Source organism: Barbus barbus (assembly GCF_936440315.1).
Source record: "Barbus barbus genome assembly, chromosome: 15".
NCBI lineage: Eukaryota > Metazoa > Chordata > Actinopteri > Cypriniformes > Cyprinidae > Barbus > Barbus barbus.
Window position 1 is genome coordinate 25,779,080 of NC_136743.1, and position 22,521 is coordinate 25,801,600.

Here is a 22,521-nt window from a genome sequence, read left to right on the forward strand (position 1 = left end):
TCACAGGCCTGAAAATGAAATTCTTGCAAAGAAACCAAGTAGTTTAAGGCTTAATATTGTACTATTATTTCTTTGTGGAAAAATTAACTGCTCCACTACATACTTTTTTTTCTTATGTTATATGGTGTGACTGCAGAAATATATATATATATATATATATGAAAATATTTTACCATTGCAGGTATGACTTGGATCACTTTATAAAAAGTGTGATTTGAATTATTTTATATAAATTAATCAATCATTATATTTGTTAAAAAAATGACACTCACAAGTATTCAAAGAATACCATAGGTGAAAGAAGAATATTATTGTTTTAGAATTTAATAAATTGAACCATTAAATTTAACATTTTATTTAAAATGGTAGAACAGTTTTAAAAAAACATAACCAAAATAAACAAGAATTGTACATTTTAAACTAGATTTTATTCAGCTTTTCTTATTGTATATACTTATTTGTCATTGACCGTTTTACAAGCTCATTTCATTTGTTACACACAGGACAATCATTAAATAGAGGCTAAAATATATATATATTTTAAACTCTGATAATAATAATAGAAATAGTTACAGCAGTTAAAACATAAACCATAACCTATACATTTGAACTAAAATCTTGATGTGAAAAAAAGATTATATGGATGTGATATGTCAGCTATCTCTGTGTATAACTGATAGATGATATGGATGGAGGTGCAGCACAGGTTCAGCAAGACATGGTGGCAGATCAGCGTAATTATGGGTGAAATTATGATGCAGCATTGCGATCCATGTGACTGAAGGAAGGATGCTGCTCTGATGCAGAGGAGAGGGAGGTTCACACCGCATGCCTGCGCTGCGTCAGTGTGCCAGGGGGCCATAATTGGTGGGCTCTTTCTGTGTATGATTTGTGTGTACAACCCCCCACACTTAGAAGCATCTGGTTTTTATCTCCACTCCCCTGTATGCAGGCAGGGAACGGTTACCGAGAGGCACGCAGGCTACCGTTCCCGCATGTCGCAGTGAGCTTGTGCTGCAACTGCACTCCTCCCCTCTCCCTCAACTTTTGCTCTCCGTTTCCATGTGTACTCAGATATTCAGTTGTGGCTGTCAGTCACCCGTTTTAGCCCAATTTAACATTTAATTACCTTCTTTTCAGAACTTTGTGTCCTTGCCTGCTTTCAAATGGTGACTAATGCATTTATATCTTAACCCACGTTTTCTGTTAAGTTATATTTTCAGCTTGTAGAAAAGGCAATCACAATGCTTTGAAATAACATTTATTTAAAAAACATGTCAATTAACGAAGATATAATCTCAGTTCCTGCGAAAGCAAAAAAAAGCAAGATAGAAACCATTCATGTTGTCATCAAAGCATAGCTACAGCTGGTTGAAGGGGACCAAATCCATTGAAGAGGTGATTTGGTTCCATTTTACCAGCTTTAGCAAAGCATTGTGGTTTGCTGTTAATGAGACTGATAAGAAACAGCTTATTTGACCCTGTTTAAGCAGTAAAACTTTGAAACATGACATGAAATGTCGCATGGGCTCATTTCAGATTCTCTCTAACTATCAAAAAATGTTTCGTTGCGGTCCAAAGATTTTCTTTCTCTTTTGTTAAAAACGAGAAATGTCCTCAGCGAAAAAGATAATAATCCATCGTGGTCCACTCGAGTCAAGTGTCCACAAGTCTTGTAGCAATTACAGCAGCTGATGGATTAAGCCTGCCGAGGGCAGTGTGTCGCTTGGGCGATCAGGATGTCAGCATGTGCTGCTGTTTGTAGTTGTCACTTTCTCAATTTTGAAAAGATTCAGTCATACTCGGCTAAATTGTAGGGTTAATTTGCCCACTTAATCCAATAAGGGAGTGTGGTGGAAGCTCCTCCGAGACTGCTCATGTGGTAATTTTGAAATGACTAATAAAGATATTTGAACTACATGTCAGTCACAGTCCGAGGCAGAAGCAACTCCACAAAACAATTCGGTGACGCACAGTGAGCACGTGTTGTTTTGTAAGACGCAGTCGACTGTCAATCAGCTTAGATGGAACCAAAAGGCCTCTTTAGCTCCTTAGCAGGTGGCCAGCTGAGAGTGTAAGCAAGCGGTCATTGCTGCTCAATATGGCGCTTATTAAGGAAGGGTCAGTAAAGTGCTATTTACACCGCAGATCACCCGCCCTGTGCTACACACACTCACTTGCGGCATTCTGGACAAAGTTCGGCCCCCAAATACACTGGCCATAAGAGGGCAAAAGCCAGGGACAGCAGCTGAACATTTGATAATGTCAGCATCTGCTGTGGGTGTCACTCAGTCTGGGGTTGAGGGTGAGAAAGAGGGAGCACAGCCACATGACTGACAGGAGCGAACCATACAGAAAGCGGTGCACAAAAATGGAAAGAGCACAGCCCTACAGAGGACAGACGGGAGTGTCTGACATTCAGAAAAATGGGCCACAAGCTCTCCCAGGCTCCAGTCATGACCAGAAACCCTTACTGTATCTTTGCACACAATGCGTACTTTACAATTTTCTTGGTTGGTAGCACGAGTGAACGAGGATTGCAGCGATCCTCTGACCTTAGTCATCACCATAAATCAAATATTACCTCAGTCGATATATGACGCGGTGTGCCGCCAAACACCTGGCGTAGGTAAGCATTCAAATTCCCGAACTGTCCTCTATTACCTTATCCACTCACAGGACCGTTTTCTACACCTGTTGATCAGCTTAAAAGGTCAGCATTCTATAATACATTTGTTGTACTCATGTATTCATTCTACTGTTTTCACAGTGATTCTTGCTGCACACCACTTGACCAAAACTGAAAAAGAGGTCCTCTTCTGAAGGCCCCCATTTACCTTTTGTAGAGGACAATTGGAATCAGCTGACAGGCAGACCCAACTCTTATCCTGCATTGTCACTTTTCCATGCTCTAATCTGACTACCCTGTGGTCCAGCAAAGCATTTGGCAAGCTTAGCAAACATGAACAATGGGGGCAGAAACGGGTGGCAGGGTGAAACAGACAACGGTACTACCCCACAATGTGAGAGAATTTTCCTTTTTAATAGCCAAGCTCTGCTCACCTTTCTGGAACTGTTACCTCAGCAGCTTCCCTGTAGCAAGATCTAACTTTTAAGACAAAAAAGTGAAATTGTCCTAAACTTACCCTCTCTAGGCAAGTTTAAAAAGATTAAGGTATTAATGGTTCTGGCGCATGCCGCTCCTGCAGAAACAGGATCTTAGTTGCAGCTGGCCACAATTCAAAGCTTAGAATGCAGCAAACTCTCCAATAATGAAAGGAGCTCCTGTTCCTATGGCGATGTCTCGGGCCGTTATTGGATCTTTTAGGTAGCAGTGACAGAAATCATTCTGTCACCAAGAAAGTGGGGCACTACAAACTGTTATTTTAATGTTAGTCTACCTGCAGAACTATAGCATGACAATTTATCAGAATGAACTATCTAACATGGCAATTGCTGAGTTAGAGAGAGGCGGTGTGGACTGCTGGTGAAGTCACAGAAAGAGCAGCAACTTCTCTCAGAATCCACTGCTGCAGTAAGTTTCTGCACCCCAGTTACACAATCCATCACACTGTTTCCGTGTATCCATATTCAGTGATGCAGAGAATCATGGCACATTTTATAAACTGAGGATCAGCACCTGACCAAGAATACATACTTCTTTACATTCCATAGCTTTCATATGTTCATATGGGCACATAAAGAAGTATGTACACCAAGTAGGCAGCCCCAGACACAGCTGAATTTCCTTACCTTCTCTGATATGATGTTTGGTTAACACGGCCCTTATTTAAACCAAACGCATTTAATCACGTCAGTAGATCAGGTTTTTTTTTTTTTTTTTTTTTTTTAAACCATCCTGCAGAATGCAGTGGATTATACATAAGGTGACTTTCACAGATTCTTTAGGTCACTTTTTTTTCTTTTGCGTTATCCCAACACAGTGTTCCCAGGACATATTACACATATTGGGGTTCACTCAGTTCTATATCTTCTGTTGACCTTGGCTGTCCTTGAGAGAATGCGGGGTATCCGCAGGGAATCTGGAAAAGAACAGTGCCATATAGGTTTTTTTGGCAAAAAGTTAGTCTCTTTCTGAAATCTGTAAAAATACGTTGTTGAAAAATAAAGAAGGTTGTTCCTGTGTTGTCCTTGTTGCCTGGATTTCTTGTTGTCCATGAAAGTTTAAAGGACTCCTTAGGAAAAAAAAAAAAGAGATTCATTCTAATGTAAGTGTCCTGTACATGCTATGCATCTCCTTTCCACCCGTTTTCCATCTGCTTGTCCGTTGTTTAACTACATTCTCAGTTGTATGTCAGACTGGTTGCTGAGGTCCAAAAATGAGGTTGATCCAAGTGGAACAGGAAGCTATTGTGAGCAGGATTTGGGCTTTAGCCACAGACCAGGCCAGAGGTCACATGCAAAAGCTAATGCCCACTCAGCAATAGTGATTTGTAACGAGTGTGCTGATTCTCCTCTCCTATTTCTTTTTTCTTCTTTTTTTAAACCCCTTCTTTTTTTTCTGCGAACTCCCCATATTCCCTTTTTTTCACCCAGAGTTGACCTGGGTGTGTTTATTCTAGAAGCTTCTCTAGAACTCGAATGCTGTGTGCTAGAGCTCAATAACTGTTTGCATGGCAGCATGAAATGTTCAGTAGCTCTCTAATGAATCTTTGCTCTAGCTTCACACATTCCACAAGTCAACACCGCCCTGTCTCATCCCCCTCCTCTCAGGAGCCTATCCAATACCAGGCCAAAAGGAGAGGTGTAGGGGTGGAAACATAACAGAAGGACACTTAGACAGGCTATTCTGGGCAGGGGTGGAAATCCTGGATGAGTTTGTGGTGCTTGACGGGGTTAGATATGATGGCGAGGTATGGCTGGACTCTTGTGGCGCCACAGTGTTAGTAAAGATTTAGGGATGAGTGTGTTGAGAGGGGGAGATGGCACTGCAGCACTACAGCCCTGCCTAGTGATTGGAAAGCATGCAGAGAGACAGAGAGAAACTGGGTTACTACCCTGGGTGTTGTGGGTTCACTCACTGACACACATCCAGCAGCCACCGAACCGCCCTCCCTGGAGATTTAATATGCCAGCACATCTGTTTTTCCATCAATCCGATTCATCCCCCACCCGGCCTGAAACTTGCGTCCCACTGTGACACCAATGTCCCTTCATGGCTAGCATACACCTGTCCCACCCGCTGTCTTGAAACACCAAACATGGTTCCAGTAATTACGGCTGGCCACTGGAAAACTGAGTGTTGGCAAAGTGTGTAACCATCCTGATAGAGTTGTATTCCGTCTGAAAGTGCCTCAGAGTGAAAGATCCAAGATAAAAGCTGCACGTTTCTGAATCCGTCTTTTAGATGTCTATGGTGCTGCAGCCACGAGGAGGTAATGAACCAGAGAGTGCTGTGCTGCAGCAGCCTGCTGCCTGACCAGCACTGGAAAAGCAAGAGAGACAGAGAGAGTGAGGTAGGGCACAAGAGTGAGCAAAGTGGAAACAGTATTCTAGCAAGCAAGCAAGCAAATCCATACAGATGACAGCAACTTTCCCCTTTTCCACCTACACCTGTCTGTCCGACTGTTTCACACATTCCTGGTGTTTTCCTTGCGGGGGGAAGCACTTACATTATTTCACAAGGTGTTCCCAGAGAAGTAGTTTTTCTCATCATGCTGCTGCAGAGCTGTAAATTCCACTCCCTCTAAGCGTCCACACAGCACACCGCGGCTGACCGGCCACACGCTTAACCCCCAGTGCATCCGGAACGGAGAAGAAAAAAGCCGAGACGTCAGTGCGGACCAACCAGCATGGGGGGCAAACTCCCGTCCGGAGAGAGGAAGGCACAGGGAGCATATATTACCTGTCAGCTCAGTTTCCTCCGCTCTCTGCTCCTCCCTCTTTCTTCTCTCCTGTGTGTGAAGAGCCATAATGACCTCCGGAGTTCTCCAGCTGCTGCAGCCATCGCATGCCTGACTCGCTGATTCAGCTTCTCTGACGAAGAGGGGGGTGTGGGTGGGGGGATAGTGCACGAGTATTGTGGAGAAGGAACAAGAGTGGTAAAGCAGGAGGGGTGGAGCCGGGTGAAGAAAGCATACTCACGGCTTACATTTAGGCAGGGATAGACATCATGCTGACACGAGGAGCTGTCGCTGCTGCTCTAAAAACGGGCAGAAAAAACTGCAGCACTTTCACCCCCTCCTCCCTCCCATCTCTAGCATGTGCATTCTCAGTGAAGATGTGCATGACTGCTCGAGATCTCTCTAGCGCTTTAGTGCTTGGCTAGTTTATTTCTGATCGACATCATTTGAAAACCGCAGTTTTATCCCTCAAGCCGCTGCCTTCTGAAATACAATTTTTTTTGTGCTTCATAAGCAAATTTATAAATAGCCATTTTAATTTGAAAACAAAAGTGCATCAACAGCCTGTCAAGTATGCAGATTGTTGCTTATTTGAAGCTTGCAGATAACTTTGTCAACAGTTTTACCCTTTCTTGGTAAACCCTAAGGTGACTGGAGGTGACTCTTATCGTTTATCGCCCCATCTGATTTCAGAGACCCACCATCAGTGTTCTTGAAAGGGAATGAAAAGCCACTAGCCACAAAAGGAGCCAGCTGTTGCACCTCAAAAATCTAAATCATTAGAACTTTTTAGCAGGGGAAGCATTTTAGAACCAGCTCCTCTTCTGTATCTAGCTCACCTCCCTGTGACCATATTTAGTCAACCAGTAAAAAAATAACCCCCCCCCCCCCTTGCACCAAGGCAGCTGTCCCCCTACAAGCTCTGGGAAGTCTCCCATCCAGCGTTCCACCTATTGATTGTGCGTCCAGCAAGGCAAGTAGCTAGCCTGTGTTAGCGCAGCACCAGCTTACCGGCCTGCTATTCGCTGTGTTATTTTTAGTAGCGCCAAATAAAGTGGTCTCTCTTGGTTCCACTTTTATTTCCCTCACTCGTTTCCCCTCCCCTGCTTTTCTAACACCCAACCTCTCCACCCCCTACTCGAACTCTCCATCTAAACAGCCCCCATCCTGCTCTCAGTTCTCTTTTAAATAGTGCCGGAACATGCTGCATATGGTAGATCTTGCCTCTCCTTGTCACTATACTTAGTAACATACGCAGTTAGGTGTGAGAGAAGGGGGGGGGGGGGCGAATAGTGCTTGAAGGTTTATGAAAAATCTATAGAGTACTAGAGTACAATTTGGATCAAACCTGTTAGGATATTTCAAAGGACTAGCTTAGCTATCTCTTTGCAACTGTCGAACTCGTATTTAGCATATGATTTATCTTGGTTCTGGGACACGCCAGGATTTCCCCAGGGGTTTCAAGATTTGTTCTTCCCTCTTGAGCAGAATTGTTTAATTTGGAGGTCCAATCATTCAGTGTGGAGAGCTGGTTTTAGCCAGTAATGTCCTCTGTCATCTCACAGCTTTGTCCTCCACTGCTGCATCTCTCTACCTGCAGTAACAATGCTACCTCTGCAGTCCGCCCACCCCCACACGGAGATAATTACAGCACTCAAGGCACTATCTAATCTCTCAAAGTAATGTTTTCACATCGTTTAGTGTAATGTCTCTGTTAAATAATGTAAATCTCTAGTTGGTAATTGTCTGGAGGCTTCTCCTCTCCCACCTTTTATAGCTCGAGGCAGTGCTGGGCAAACCTTTGAGGATTACAAAAATAGGTTTCTAACTTGCATTAGATTACTAAAAAAAAACATCTCTTGAAAAGATGTAAAAAATCCTTAAGATTGTGTAATGCTTGCAAGAATCTTTTATTATTGTGTAGAATTATAGTAGAATTCAATTAATGTGTCCACATTCTAACATATTGGCGTTCAAATGCTCTCTGTATTTATGGGCATTACGAAAATTGACTATTTGCCAGGTGTAATGCACTCTAAGTAATGCATCAGCTTGAGGCTCAACCCTTAGCCAAACAGCACCATTAAAAAAGACACATTTTAAAGTTCATGGGGCTGCAAATTCTAGCAGTCAGTGAACCACTCATTCAAGGAAATTTAAAAGCATCACCCCATACCTGAGACCTTATAAAATTAATCTTCAGAGAAAGCCACCCCTCATCAAAATGAGAAATGGGTGTTTTTGCAGTTTGCTTTGCAGTGACCGTTATTATTTTGATGCGTGTGATGTGAATGGAAGCTCTCATCAGGATGAATACCTGGGCTTAAGGGGGCATAACAAACAGTTTCACCCAATCTCCTGTTAATCTTGAGTACCGGAGCAGTACTGCATCCTTCATATCTCCAAAAAGTCTTTAGTTTTATCATATTTATAAAAGAAAGAGACAGCTTTACGATTCTTTCCGATAACAGCCAAGCTCTTGGAGGAGTGACGAGCACTTGAGCACTGATTGAAAACAAAACAGACATTTGATGCCGTTTCACTTACCATCTGCAGTTCCGAATCATGATCGGGATCTTTTATACCTGGGACTGCTCCATCTTTCATTGTCAAACGATGCGCAAATCCAGCGTCGAACTGGGCCTTGTTTATAAAACGTTCATCAACAAACACACTTGCAAAACTCCATTGCTGCCCCGGAAAAACAAAATGCATCCACTGTTTACATAACGCTGGGTTCTTCGGGAAGATGAACAAGGTTATCTTTCCCTTGTTCATCTTCCCGAAGTCGTGGCCTAATGGTTAGAGAGTCGGACTCGTTATCCAAAGGTTGCGGGTTTGAGTCTCGGGCCGGCAGGGATTGTAGGTGGGGGGAGTGAATGTCCAGCGCTCTCTCCACCCTCAATACCACGACTGAGGTGCCCTTGAGCAAGGCACCGAACCCCCAACTGCTCCCCGGGCGCCGCAGCATAAATGGCTGCCCACTGCTCCGGGTGTGTGTTCACGGTGTGTGTGTGTGCACGATGGATGGGTTAAATGCAGAGCACGAATTCCGAGTTTGAGTCACCATACTTGGCGGTATGTAACTTCACTTCACTTCACTTATAACCAAAAACACACTTTAGAGACGTTATTCCCGAGCGAGTCCTGTGCAGTGCAGCCGAATGAAGCGTGTTGATGCGCTCGCCCTGGTCAATGTGTGCACGGCGTGCTCTTCCGGTAGAAATGCCCATATAAGGAGTTCCACCTTCATTACATCATGAAGAGCCATGATCGAAAAAAAAACTTTCAGAGACTTGTAAGAAACCCGGAAGTGTGTTTTGGCACAGAAATACTCTTATACGTCCAAATTGTTTTTTTTTGTTTTAACTTTGGTCATGTTTAGCACGAGAATCCAACTCTTTAACAGTGTAAATAACTCAACATGCATGAATCAGCAATGGACCCCCTTTAAGGTCTCCATCAGTGAGGGGGATCTATTGGTCAGGTCAGCCCTTTTTTTCATGTCAGTGGTCTCTTGAGTTAAATTCCACTCACTCTACTATAGAGGAAGCATACCATGCATATACCATAAAAATGCACCATCTCATTTCCTCCTTTAGGTCATAAATTGTGAACGTTTAGTTGAGCCCGATATTGATCAGAGAAAGCTGGGCCAATAATGAATGACTCTGTTGTATTTTACTTCTCTTCTGCAGTTTAAAACAAGTTTGGAAAAAAAGCTATTAAAGCTGTGTCCATCACAGAGATCCCTGTTCAACCTCCTAGGTCAATGTTTAAGTTGCAAAATTTTTTTTTTTTTTTTTATATGTTAGAAGATCTCACATGGACGTTTAGCTCTTTTTTTATATATATATATATATAAAGCCATACTGAAATGTGTAACATTTTGCTACAGTTCACTGCAAATGTTGCACAGCTAAGATTTCCAGCCATGATCTGAGAACTTTGACTCTGCTTCACTCTGACAGTTAGTGCTTTGACCGGGTGCACCGCCCGTGGGTAATTCTCTGTAGTTTTGAAAGCTGTCCCGGAAGTGCTGAGTTTAGGTACCCCTGTATCAGGAGAGCTCATCAATCACACCAGTACCTGACTGATGGAATGGTAATAAGTATTGAGTTAAGCAGGGGTTTTAATTACTATGGGCCTTGGGGTCTGCGCAAAAAGACAAATTACTTTTTTAATGTTATTTGTCTGATTAGTTTTGCCACAGCTTTTAAGTCTAGATGGGATTGATTACATACAACAGATCTGTCTAGAGAGTGAGATTTGATTTCTTAATTGGCGTTGTACAGCAACTTTAAGGTGGGTGGATGAATCAAGACATTTGCTTTTGTTCTTTCAGAATGAAAAACACCATAAACACACCCTCCATATTCAGTGTACTTGATTATAACACTAGATCCTCCACCCTGTTTTTTTCTTGGTCTATTTCTCTCCCCCCTGATCCTCAGCCCTTTAAGCATTCCATCATGGAGCGGGTAAAACTGCTGAGCGGCAGACGGCATAAAAGTGATTTATGAAGGGCCGAACTGAGTGCTGTCGGGGGAAGCCTGTGGCAGCCGGTCTCTCAGCTCTTAGCCATTGTTCCACTCAGCCCCACTGCGGCTGTACCACTGCTCCACTCTGATCTCTCACCTCAGCTCCCAACCCCCCTACACGCGTACTGTAATACCCAACGGTAGAGACACCCAACAATATGAGCAGCATTGGATCCAGCTCACTGGTTTGGAAGCCATTTTTATTTAAAATTGAAGGCATAGATGTAAATATTTTAATTGGCGATTCTAATTGGTGAATACTTGGAAGACCTGAGTATATTGCACAACAGTCCTATACCAGTGGGGGGTTTTTTTCGTATTAGAAAGGTAAGATTTTTAGGGTAAAATTTAAGAAACATCAAAAAATAAATAAAAATCTGTTTGTCTGAGCCATTAGCCTCAATGGCACTACTCTGAAAGTATGGCTGCGCTTCATCCAACCGAAGTTCGAATCTTGTTCATGGTCCTTGTTGATCGTGTCTCCCTTTCTCTCTCCTACTTTGTTTCTTTTCCACTCCCTCACTGTCATATCCAATAAAATCCAAAAGGCCAAAATTAGACCTAAACTTAAATGTTGTAAATTGGGGCAAGGAGTCACTTTTGAATATTTTTTAAAGTAAAGATTTTTAAAGTCAGATTGCCCCCTAGCGAATGGCTGAAGATTTGAAAGCGCGTATTCATAAATCTTCAAGGCAATGTCTCTGAATTAATTGATGCTTGCGCCCCCCTTGAATTTTAAGATGGAAAATAGACGATAAAGAATCAACTTGATGGAGCTCAAATCAAACTCAAAACACGCAGTCACAAATCAGCGCATGCGTAACTTCAAGTACACCCAACTTTAAGACATCTGTCTGCTGGCTTGTTAGTTTAGTGTTTCTTTGCTGCTTGTTTCTGAAGAGTTTAGACACCAGCTGAGCTACTTTGGTGGATTGAATTTACCCACCTCGAGTAAACAGTTTGGGGTTGGAGTGATTTAAAGCCTAATATTTATAGCAGTGATGTGTACCACTCCCCTAAGTGAGTCAGCTACCAATCGAAGAATTATCCTTCTCTACACGAAGAAGAAAATTTTCAGTGTTAACTCAGTCAAATGTCATTTTCCCTCCACGAGTTTGTATTTATGCTTTTTAGATCCCTGGAGGTATTTCCATTTCATGTTTTTTGATACAGAACACATTTATTTATTTAGTCATTTAGCAGACGCTTTTATCCAAAGCGACTTACAAATGAGGACATAAGTAGCAATCAAAACCAACAAAAGAGCAACAACGTGCAAGTGCTATTACAAGTCTTGGTTAGACTAACGCAGTACAGATTATTATTTTTTTATTTATAATTTTTTCTATAGATAAAATTCAATTAGAATAGAGAGTGCTAGAGTTAGAGGGTTAAGTAAAGATGGAACAGATGAGTTTTTAGCCGTTTCTTGAAGATGGGTAAGGATTCGGCTGCTCGGATAGAGTTGGGGAGGTCATTCCACCAGATGGGAACAGTTAATGAAAAAGTCTGTGAAAGCGTTTTTGTGCGTCTTTGGGATGGCACAATGTATCATTCACTTGAAGAACGCAAGCTTCTAGAGGGCACATAAGTCTAAATTAATGAAAGAAGTAAAATAAAGGGTTGCAGAGCCAGTGGTGGTTCTATAGGCAAACATTAATGCCTTGAATTTAATGCGAGCAGCTATTGGTAGCCAGTGCAAATTGATGAACAGAGGCGTGACGTGCGTTCTTTTCGGCTCATTAAAGATTAATCTTGCAGCAGCATTTTGGATTAATTGTAAAGGTTTAATAGAATTGGCTGGAAGACCTGCCAAGAGAGCATTGCAATAGTCAAGTCTGGACAGAACAACAGCCTGAACAAGGAGTTGTGTTGCATGTTACGAGAGAAAGGGCCTGATCTTCTTAATATTGTATAATGCAAATCTGCAAGTACAGTGTACATGTACAGTATATCATGCATAGTCTAAGTGAAATATGGATTTTGCATTCGAAATACCATGTTTCTTTTGTTTTTATTCCTGTAGCATGCAAATCACTTTATTTGTTGCCATGTGAGTGCAGCAATATTTTGGATTTGGAAGTTTTTTTTTTTTATATCAATATGCCTCTAGAAACAGATAATTAGGTCACGGATATTACTGTGCCGATGGATCCTTCGTTGACGCAGATAATTTGCATGAGACAGACATACTTGTAAAATTAAGCGAATGAAAGTTTGTAATTTGTTCTGCAATACCTTCTTCCTCACATTTTCACAAAATCTTTTACTATAATCAGACTCTTCAGTTACAACCAATATAAAAATTCAGTAGTTGACCACACTTTTAATGCTAATGGATTTTTTCACAAGTTCACAACCATATGTCCAATAAAGACAAAGTTGCCCGGAAGTCACTTTAAAGAAAGCATTATGCAAGCTGAACTTAATAACAAACACTTCTTCACTCTGGAATGCAGATCCACTTTGTCTTGATTGTTCTTAATTGTTTCAATTACTGGTCCCACTTTATATTAGATGGCCTTAACTACTATGTACTGACATCAAAAAATAAGTAAAATCTACCTATTGTGTTCATATTGTATTGCAAAACACTTTCTGCTATTGAGGTGGGATAGGGGTAAGGTTAGGGACAGGTTTGGTGGTATGGGTGGGTTAAGGTGTAAGGGATGGGGCAACAGTAATTATGAATGTAATTGCATAAACTACTTACAGATGTAATTACATGCAGGTAGTTTTTTAAATATAAGAACAATGTAAAAACATGTATGTACACAATAAGTGTATTGTACCAAATCATTAATTTAAATGCAAGTAGTTAAGGCCACTTAATATAAAGTGGGACCCAATTACTCAGTCTCATTTCAGCCATTGTTTGTTCTGTTTATTCTTACAAGCAAGGTCTGTTGGCATTATTATACTCATTGGGCTATTAATTATAATCATGTTTGGTATGGCTTACATAAAGATAAGGAAAAAAGGTACCACTCCGCTTGTACAGCCACACTCCATTTTTATGTGTCTGGAGTGCTCATTTTTATGAGCTTAGTGTGTCAGTTTTCTCACCCATTGTATATGCCAAGAATACAGTGCTATCTAACTTCACAACTTTACAGTCTTGAAGTCTTGATGGTACAAGGTGGTGCCTATTCCAGTGTTCCCAGAGTTTACTGGTTCATCTTATCCAGGCTTATCATATAGTTTCTTCACTCTTTGCTACACTGAAAAGATTGGAGCTCTTAACTCTACTCCTCTTGTGCTACTGTAAGGTAATGTTCGTCTTTTCCTTCCTAGTAACAGTGAGCTTCAGGCCTATGACAAATTACCATGTGGCTACCAGGGACAACAGGCCTCGTCTGCTTGCTCCTGAGGGATCTTTGTATCTCACAGGGTGACCCAGTTCCATCGTGCTTCTCCTTCACCTTACCTCGCTCGTCTGCCTTTTCCTCTCTTTCACTTTTACATTTGCCCTCATGTTCATACGGCTACTTCAGCCTCATTGCTGCTTCTGAGCCTTGTGCTTCACCTCTTACATGGAGACCATTAGCTACGTCAAGTCGATTATCGAGACCCTATAAAGATTTGCTACCAATAGCAAACCATTCATCATCTCCGTTTCCCTTTGCTCACAGTGGAACAAATCATTTCCAGGAAGGAATTGCAAGGGGTTTGTGCCACAGACTGCAGATTGTTAGTGTTCTTTGAACTCCTCCTCAACAAAAAAAAGTTGACTGCAATGCAGTAGTGCCAGCGAGCTGCATTAATATTAATGCCTGCCCATTTCCACCACCGTGGCAGGCAGCCTGTCAATCTCTGCCTCATCTAGAAGGGCTTGCCACTCACAATGCCAGCGCCTTACTGCCACTGATCAGTCGCGTTCTTGCCAATACAAGAATGCACCAGTGGCAGACCATTTTCTATATTGGCTGCTACTACCCTGAGTGGGATGTCTGTGCCAGTGCAGTCCAAAATGAAGCTCAGAAGCTCACCTTGGTATTCTTTGTGTGATCATTTTCAATTTCTTCACTCTATTGATGATCACATATTCTTAAACTTATGCATCAGTTGTATATAATTTAAGGGGCATATCCACAAACTCCAAGCCTCCATGAGCATTGCAGGTGTAAAGATGTAACTGGGCTGTGCGTGTGTACATGCCGTGTGCACTGCAGTACATACAGCTGCTTTGCTGCACAGCGCTCCAAATGTGTACTGAGCTGATGCTCTCTCTCCGCACTACCTAAGTAACTAGAGACTGGCTTTGGGTTTACCAGAATCCACCCTTCAGCAAAAAGCAGCACTTCAGAGGCATCCACAAATCCACCTCATCTCTGAAATTACATTCATCAGTTTCTTTTTTTTTTCTCATCCTTTAGATGCATCCTCATTTATTTCTGCTCATTCTACCAATGATACTTTAACAACCTTAACACTCAAAGACATTTGAGAATACTAACCCTGCATTTCTTCTTGAGCACAGTGAATATCCAGATGAGCACTGCATAAAGTGATATTTCCTTGATTCGTCATGACCTGGATGAGATTGCTTGGGTTTGTCAATTTTCCGGGGGTTTGAATGGGTGGCATGGCCTCTGTAGTGGCTGTTCCAAAGGCCCTTTTGATGTCAGTAGGGCTCTGTGGTCTTCATTTTATCTGCTTTATACATGTGTTTACATTCATATGCATTTACTTAAATGTTAATTTTGGCTGCTCAAGTACTGGACAGATAAAGCAGCCAGTATGTAGCAGATTGATGAATGTACTGCATTTTTTTTGTAGACATTAAGTCAGCATTCAACTTTGTAGATCAAATGTTTTTAATAGCCATGCTCTCTTGATTTCATGATGGATCAGTACTGACACTTGTGTAATTGTTCCCAAGTACTTGTGCCTGTTTCAACTATTTACATTAAGTATCACCATTTACAATTGACCCTTCGCAAAAACCCACCCTCCTTAGTTATGTTGCTATGTCCGACAAGCCATGCCACTTTCTCACTACACACAAGATCTCAGCTTTAAAATTTTCTTTTTTTAAAGAAATTCAATCATTAAATACCGTTTTGTGGCTCTTTAATGTGTTGTAATCACTGTATTGCCTCAGTTCAAGCGGCACACGTGAACCAATCATCTTTTCATATTTACTTAAAGCACAAAATAAACATGAATGAACATGACATTTTTTCAACCGTGGAAAGACGTCAATACACACCATTTTTTACGTCCACCGAAGTTAATCTGCTCTTTTACCCTTTATTGCTCTATTTCCTCTTGTTACCCTTTAGTACTCTAGTGCTTCTGTTACTTCCTTGATTTGCAGAGTTCAGTGCCCTTCATTTGACTTTCATAGCCTCACCAAATTTATAAAAGCCTGCTCACTTGTTAAATGTTTATTAGTTCATATTTTCTGTTGCTGAAATTTGTATTCTCATCTTTGTTTTGCAGTGCCATGCGTGTGCTGCTATCCAAACTGCCACGACCATGGATAGTGGATGAGAAAAAGGATGATGGTTACACCGCGCTTCACCTGGCTGCCCTCAACAACCACGTGGAGGTGGCAGAGCTCCTAGTCCACCAGGTCAGCAATTCTAACACACACACATTACGCCACAGAAGGGCCCCGTCCTGGAGACCCTGTACTCCAGCAGGTTATTCAGTCCACTAGAAGGGTGAAAGAATCAAGTGTCTGTGCAGATAATAATTCTGGTGGATAATTGATGCAATTTATGTCATTAGGCATCCAGAAGAGCTGAGAAAGTAACCTAGCTCTCATTATACTAGGTGCACTTTACAGTCACAGTGATTCTTAAGGTAGAGAATAGAATGTTTTTTGAGGATATTTCATGTAGATAACTCTTTAAAACAAAATATTATGTATAATGTTAATAGCAGAGCTTTGTATCATTGAAAACTGAATTTAAGAATGCCTTTTGAATTTTTATTCACATTTGTATTTTAGGAAGTAGACATCAGTTGCATTTCCTGTCATTCCACTTTACTGCCTGTTGGGTGGGGCTAGTTTAATTCAATGCAAATAGGATGCAATGCACTGCAAGAACCCAGTGGTCTCGAGCTGAACTGTTTTAAACATGCAGGATTCTTCTGTTCTGCAAGTGCGAATTTTGCCAAACTGGTTCAGCACCTCACATTCACACACCACAGTACAGCATGGCACAGTAACAATGTTATTGCAACATTCCAGCAGCGTTATGAGAATGCTGCGCTGGCTCAGTTCAGCCCTTTTCAACTACCTGCCATGATGGAAGAGAGGGAGAGACAAAGAAAAGGTTCACACCAGCGACTTAAGCCTCAGCCTGCGAACCACAGTAGAGCTGCACTGCAGTAGTGCAGAGAGATGATGCTATGGGGTTTCAGTCAGGGAATATCTGAATACAAATCAGCATTAGCTCACATTTCCTAACACAACCTAGGGAACTAGAAGGCATGCTCATGAGCAGCGATTTATCTTTAGGAGTTGAGAAGCGACGCTGGCACTGACTTAACTAAACTTCGGTGAAAAAATGTTTGTTTTGGTATGTAAATAAATACCCACTATCACTTTGTGTTCCTTTTTAAGGCATTATATCATGTATCTATAAAAATGTAAATATCACAGTGGCTAAAGCTGAAAGCATTTATTCTTTCTCTGTGTTGGTCTGTCCATAGGGAAGTGCCAATTTGGACGTACAGAATGTCAACCAGCAGACGGCACTGCACCTTGCTGTAGAACGTCAGCACACCCAGATAGTGCGAGTAAGTGATTTTTTTTTTTTTTTTCTTTCAATGTTTGACATCTACACCCCTCACCTAGTGTTTTGGCTTCCTACTCAAAACAAACGCATTGATGAAGCAATGTAGCTAAGTGCTGCAGCTAAAGATTTAAATGCATGGAGTTCTGCAGATTTATCCCCTCCAATTGAATTCATTTAGTCCTGAGCAATCTGGACTACGCCAGGAGAGGTATGGGAAGGGGGTGGAAAAGGGGAATCAATGGGAGCTAAAGCACCATCTTGTGGTTATATAAGAGCAATGCAACTCTCCTCTTTTCAAAGTATCTGTATTGGCATAGTCTATTGAGAAGGATTCTGAAGTAATAACCAAACAAACATGTGCTTATTGTGTCTAACACCTTACATCTTATCTTATTTTTTGTCATATAAATACATGATGAAATTTGACACGTTTTAGATGTCATTGTTAGCTTGTTCATTTGCATCGGTGAACATGATGAAGTCCTCCACTGCTGAGAACACACTGGTTAAATTCCATCCTCTGTTTGTGTCCAGCTCTTGGTGCGAGCTGAGGCAAAGTTGGATGTGCAAGACAAGGACGGAGACACGCCACTGCACGAGGCCCTGCGTCACCACACTCTGTCCCAGCTGCGCCAACTTCAGGACATGCAGGACGTCAGCAAAGTGGAGCCCTGGGAGCCCTCCAAAAACACAGTATGTACAGAGAAATATATAAACGGTACAAGTGTTCTCAATAAAAGCTTTAGGTTAACAATGTCATGTAGTAAACACTTTCAGTATTTGATTAGAAGTGGCGGGATCAAATCGCAAATACTGAAAGTTGTTTGCTAGTTTAAATCGGTTATTAATTTATTAAAAAAGCATACAAGACAAAATATTACAGATATAGCGCCCTATGTATTCTGTTTATTTTTGCAAGTTCAAGTTTGATTTTTCTCCAATTCCATTGTTTTCCATTTAGATTATGTTTTCTGGATTCCGTTTTAATGTTTAAATTTAATTTCAGTAATGTCTATGGTAGGTCTGATTAAATGAAATACAACTTATAAAATTTAACAATTTATTAGAAGTTTACCAGAAATCATGTTTTTAGAGCCCTGTGACACACAAACCATGCAGACGTCATATTTAAATACTCTTTCTGCATTTTAATATTCACAAGACACTAGTCCAAATCACGAATGTGTGCTGCCCTACTTTTGATTTATTCTTTCAAAATTTGCCAAATTTTGTCATTCCATGTTATACTGTAAAGCAAAATGATGTAATGCTGCGATTCTCTCCAGATTTTTTGCATCACGGAAATCATAAGACCCTACAGATACATTTTGTTGTCTTGTTCTGTGCATCTCTGTGGTTTAAGCATCCTAAAGGAAACATCCAACTACTGTTCCATGAGATGAACGTTATAGTTTTATGAAACATGATTTACTCAGAGACGTAAGTGTCATCAGGAGCATTAACCATATTCCAAACCACCTTTTCAAGCGAACTTGATTGCAACTTCCTGAGTTTGCAAAACCGCTTTCACGCCACCCAAACAACTGAACGTTCATGTCAAAAAATGACACAGATCCCAAAAAAGAGCTCTAAGTAACAAGTAGTAAAACACTGAGACAGTGTAGATATACTCTGCAATTGTAAGTGCTTTTCTCAGGCTTGTCCCTGTGTTAACAATGATAGATCGTACTCTGCTATAAGAGCCATTTCCCTGCTGTCACATGAGTAACCGGCCCAATGAGCCACAGTTCCACTGCAGTTCAGTGTCCTATATACTACACAATCCTTCAGGTGAGACATTCTCCACTGATTATCCCATCGCCTTTCTTGGGATTGCATATATTTGTGGAAAATTGAGTGGGAGGAGAGAAAGCAGAAAGAAGACCGCTTTGGCAGACAGCAGCCTACTCAGTGGCTCAACTTCAGTTTTGCGACGCTACGAGAATGCCTTTTTTTTTTTTTTTTTTGAAAACAGAAATGCAGAACATTAAGCTACTGTCATATCTACGTAATGTTATAATGAGAGCACTATTGTAAAAAATGTTGTGAATTCTTAGACGTTTAATGTTAACTACCTTTAAATCAAAACATAAAACTATATTTACCCAGTTTGTATCTGCGAGGCGTCCGGTAGGCCTTTTTCTGTGTGTTAACTTCAGTATTTATGACCCTTGGTATTTTGTGCAAACATATGATTCGACTATCGGCAAGATTCGAAAATCCCGATTCGACTATGAAAATCCTTAGTCGGGGACACCCCTTGTAAAAAGATCATAAAGATGAGGGTATATATGTAAACCCTTCAAACAGGGTAAAGTTAATATATCACATCAGAACAACTGATATGCAGGTTTTTTTCTGCGCTGCTGCTGCTGTTTTACTTGAATTTTTCCATCAGTGCCATTGTTTCTTAGGTGTTTCGCAGCACTTATCTGTGACCTCCCATCCCCACAGCCTTTCTTTATCTTCATTAACACATTATGCTATCAATATACTCTGGATCAACTGTCAGAAATTCTCACCATAACGTCTGACACCAGACAGACTGACGATGCCGGTCCCGTGCACCCTGTCTTTTACAGCCTTTGTAGCTCCTCTTACGCCTGACCCCAGTCCTGCCAGTTCACATCATCGCCTCTCCACGACTGTTGTAAATCAAGCGTTGTGTGACAGGAGGCTGCTTCCAGGCCAGCAGTCAGCCATTTATTAACACAAACAGTGTGACAAATCTCTCTCCCTTTCAAGCCATCACATTTACCATATTCAGCAGATGGAGAGTCGGGCCATCCATTTAAAACACTCCACTGAAGTAATCAGTATGCTGAGATCTGCCCACTTTCATTAGCTCAATATGGTCTATAGCATTTCATCACTCCAGATTAATCTGTTTATCCAACATTGCATCATGGACATGAATGGAGCTCTTGTGTTTCTTTATGCAGAAGTCAATGAATTATTATTTTAGTCATGTTTATTAAGACACGCATCACTGTTAATGTTGCTTATATCGGTTAACAGTGATTTCGGTTAAGTGGGTTCATTTTAAAACATTGAACATGGAATTAGAAATTTAGGAATTTGTGCAATCGGTAGTTTCCTACCAAGGCTAAATAGTTCCCTGTGCAGATTTTGCTGGTGTTCAAGTTTGTCCCGCAAATTCGCCATGCTGACCAACAGAAAGCACCTTTGAAAGGGACTTATGCGTGAGCAGTGCTTCATACATCACTACTTTATTGGGTTGTTCTAAACCCATAAGACTTTCATTCATCTTCAACGCATATGAAGATTCACAAACAAGTGAGATTTCTGTCCCTCCGTTGAAAATCCAGGTAACCAAAACTTAAGATATAGTAAACGGAATCATATGACTCTTCTGAAGAGACATGATTGCTTTTGAGCTCATGGGAACCAATAAGGTTTGTCCTCTCATGTCTCGCAACCAAGTAGATTTGTTGTTGCACGTAAAGCATGTAGTACCATATTTGATGAGCTCTATGTATGTGCATTATTCGGTGTTTTTATGTGAATAAAGGCCTAAATGAAATCCGTTCATCATATAAAGCAATCATGTCTCTTCAGAATACTTGGATTAAACCGCTCAATTCATACAGATTATGTTTACTATGTCTTCAGCATTTCGAAGCATCAAAGTTTTGGTTGCGTAGGCTTTCAGTGGAGGGGCATACATCTCTGAGGATTCGATCAAAATATTTCATTCCGTGATGAAAGGAAAACAGTGTGTTAAGTAGAAATCAAACGCTTTCACTAGAAGCAGTAGTGGTCTGCTCATAGGAGCTATTTTAACTAGCCCTATGTATAGTTAAGTAAGTTAGTTTGTAGTTTATGACTTTAATAGATAAACTGTATTAATCTGCTGTATTTGACTCTGTTTGTGGTTAATCTTCACAGTTAATTATGGGACTGGGCACTCAGGGGGCTGAGAAGAAGAGTGCAGCTTCTATTGCTTGCTTCCTGGCGGCCAATGGAGCTGACCTCACCATCCGTAACAAGAAGGGCCAGTCTCCTCTGGACCTGTGCCCCGACCCTAGTCTCTGCAAGGCCCTTGCTAAATGCCACAAAGAGAAGACTAGGTATGAACATCTGCCCAAACAGTAGGGCATCTATTGAAGCTTGCACTACAGACATTTGAAATTAACTTTCCTGCTATTCATTAATTATTAATTTTGCTATTCATCCTTTAATCCATCTGCACTGTATATCTCAATCAATGTTTTTGTCCTCTCTTCCTCTCTTGTCCTCAGTGGGCAGGTTGGCTCCCGTAGCCCGTCTTTACACAGTAATAACGAGACTCTTGAGGAATGCATGGTGTGCTCGGATATGAAGAGAGACACGCTTTTTGGCCCCTGCGGTCATATTGCTACCTGCTCTCTCTGCTCGCCTCGTGTCAAGAAGTGTCTCATTTGTAAGGAACAGGTCCAGTCTAGAACCAAGGTACAGAAACCTCACTAGTTTCATTGTGCATGCATATATTCCCATAGTTAACCCTTCTCTTTTTCTTACCCACAGATTGAGGAGTGTGTGGTTTGTTCTGATAAAAAGGCAGCTGTGCTTTTCCAACCCTGTGGTCACATGTGTGCCTGTGAGAGTAAGTCAGCTTGCTTGCTTCTCCCACTCCACACCTCTTCTCTCATCGCCCCATGTGATTGTCTCTCATCCAGACAAAAAAGCTTTTTCTGTCATCTAGCTTGTATGAATATCACACATCACATGACTGTGAGACAGATACTGACATCTAGGTGTTCACATACTGGATGAGTATAAAATATGGATGAATCTCTCAAAACTTATCTAGCCCTGTTCTTATTTTACTCTGTAGGACCAAGGGACCATTTTATTAATTGCGAAAATATTTTTTTTGACACTCAAACTCCATTTCCTCCACAGTTATAATTGTTGTAATGCAGCGTCTAATTTTTATTACTTAAAATTAATATTTAAAATACTTAAGATATATTCATAAATGATGGTAGTATTTGTTGTACTGCCTTTGTTGTTTTTTTTTTTATTATTATTGTATTTTAGTCATTTTTAAGGAAAGTGTCAATGCATTACAGGAAGTGAAGTGACACATACGGCCAAGTATGGTGACCCATACTCGGAATTCGTGCTCTGCATTTAACCCATTCAACGTGCACACACACAGCAGTGAACACACACACACACACACACACACCGTGAACACACACCCGGAGCAGTGGGCAGCCATTTATGCTGCGGCGCCCGGGGAGCAGTTGGGGGTTCGGTGCCTTGCGCAAGGGCACCTCAGTCGTGGTATTGAGGGTGGAGAGAGCGCTGGACATTCACTCCCCCCACCTACAATCCCTGCCGGCCCGAGACTCGAAC

At 41.3% G+C, this 22,521-nt stretch overlaps 1 protein-coding gene across 2 annotated transcripts in view; it reads left to right on the top strand.

Moving 5' to 3' along the window:
- The window catches only part of LOC306881348 (E3 ubiquitin-protein ligase mib1), a 66,991-nt gene that overhangs the window by 36,927 nt on the left and 7,543 nt on the right, over positions 1-22,521 (top strand). For both annotated transcript variants that reach the window (XM_079435404.1, XM_079435403.1), the window contains exons 13-18: positions 15,851-15,983; positions 17,072-17,158; positions 17,692-17,850; positions 21,067-21,248; positions 21,420-21,609; positions 21,685-21,763. In XM_079435404.1, the coding sequence (XP_079291530.1) occupies positions 15,851-15,983; positions 17,072-17,158; positions 17,692-17,850; positions 21,067-21,248; positions 21,420-21,609; positions 21,685-21,763 (830 nt within the window). The remainder of the gene's footprint in view (positions 1-15,850; positions 15,984-17,071; positions 17,159-17,691; positions 17,851-21,066; positions 21,249-21,419; positions 21,610-21,684; positions 21,764-22,521) is intronic.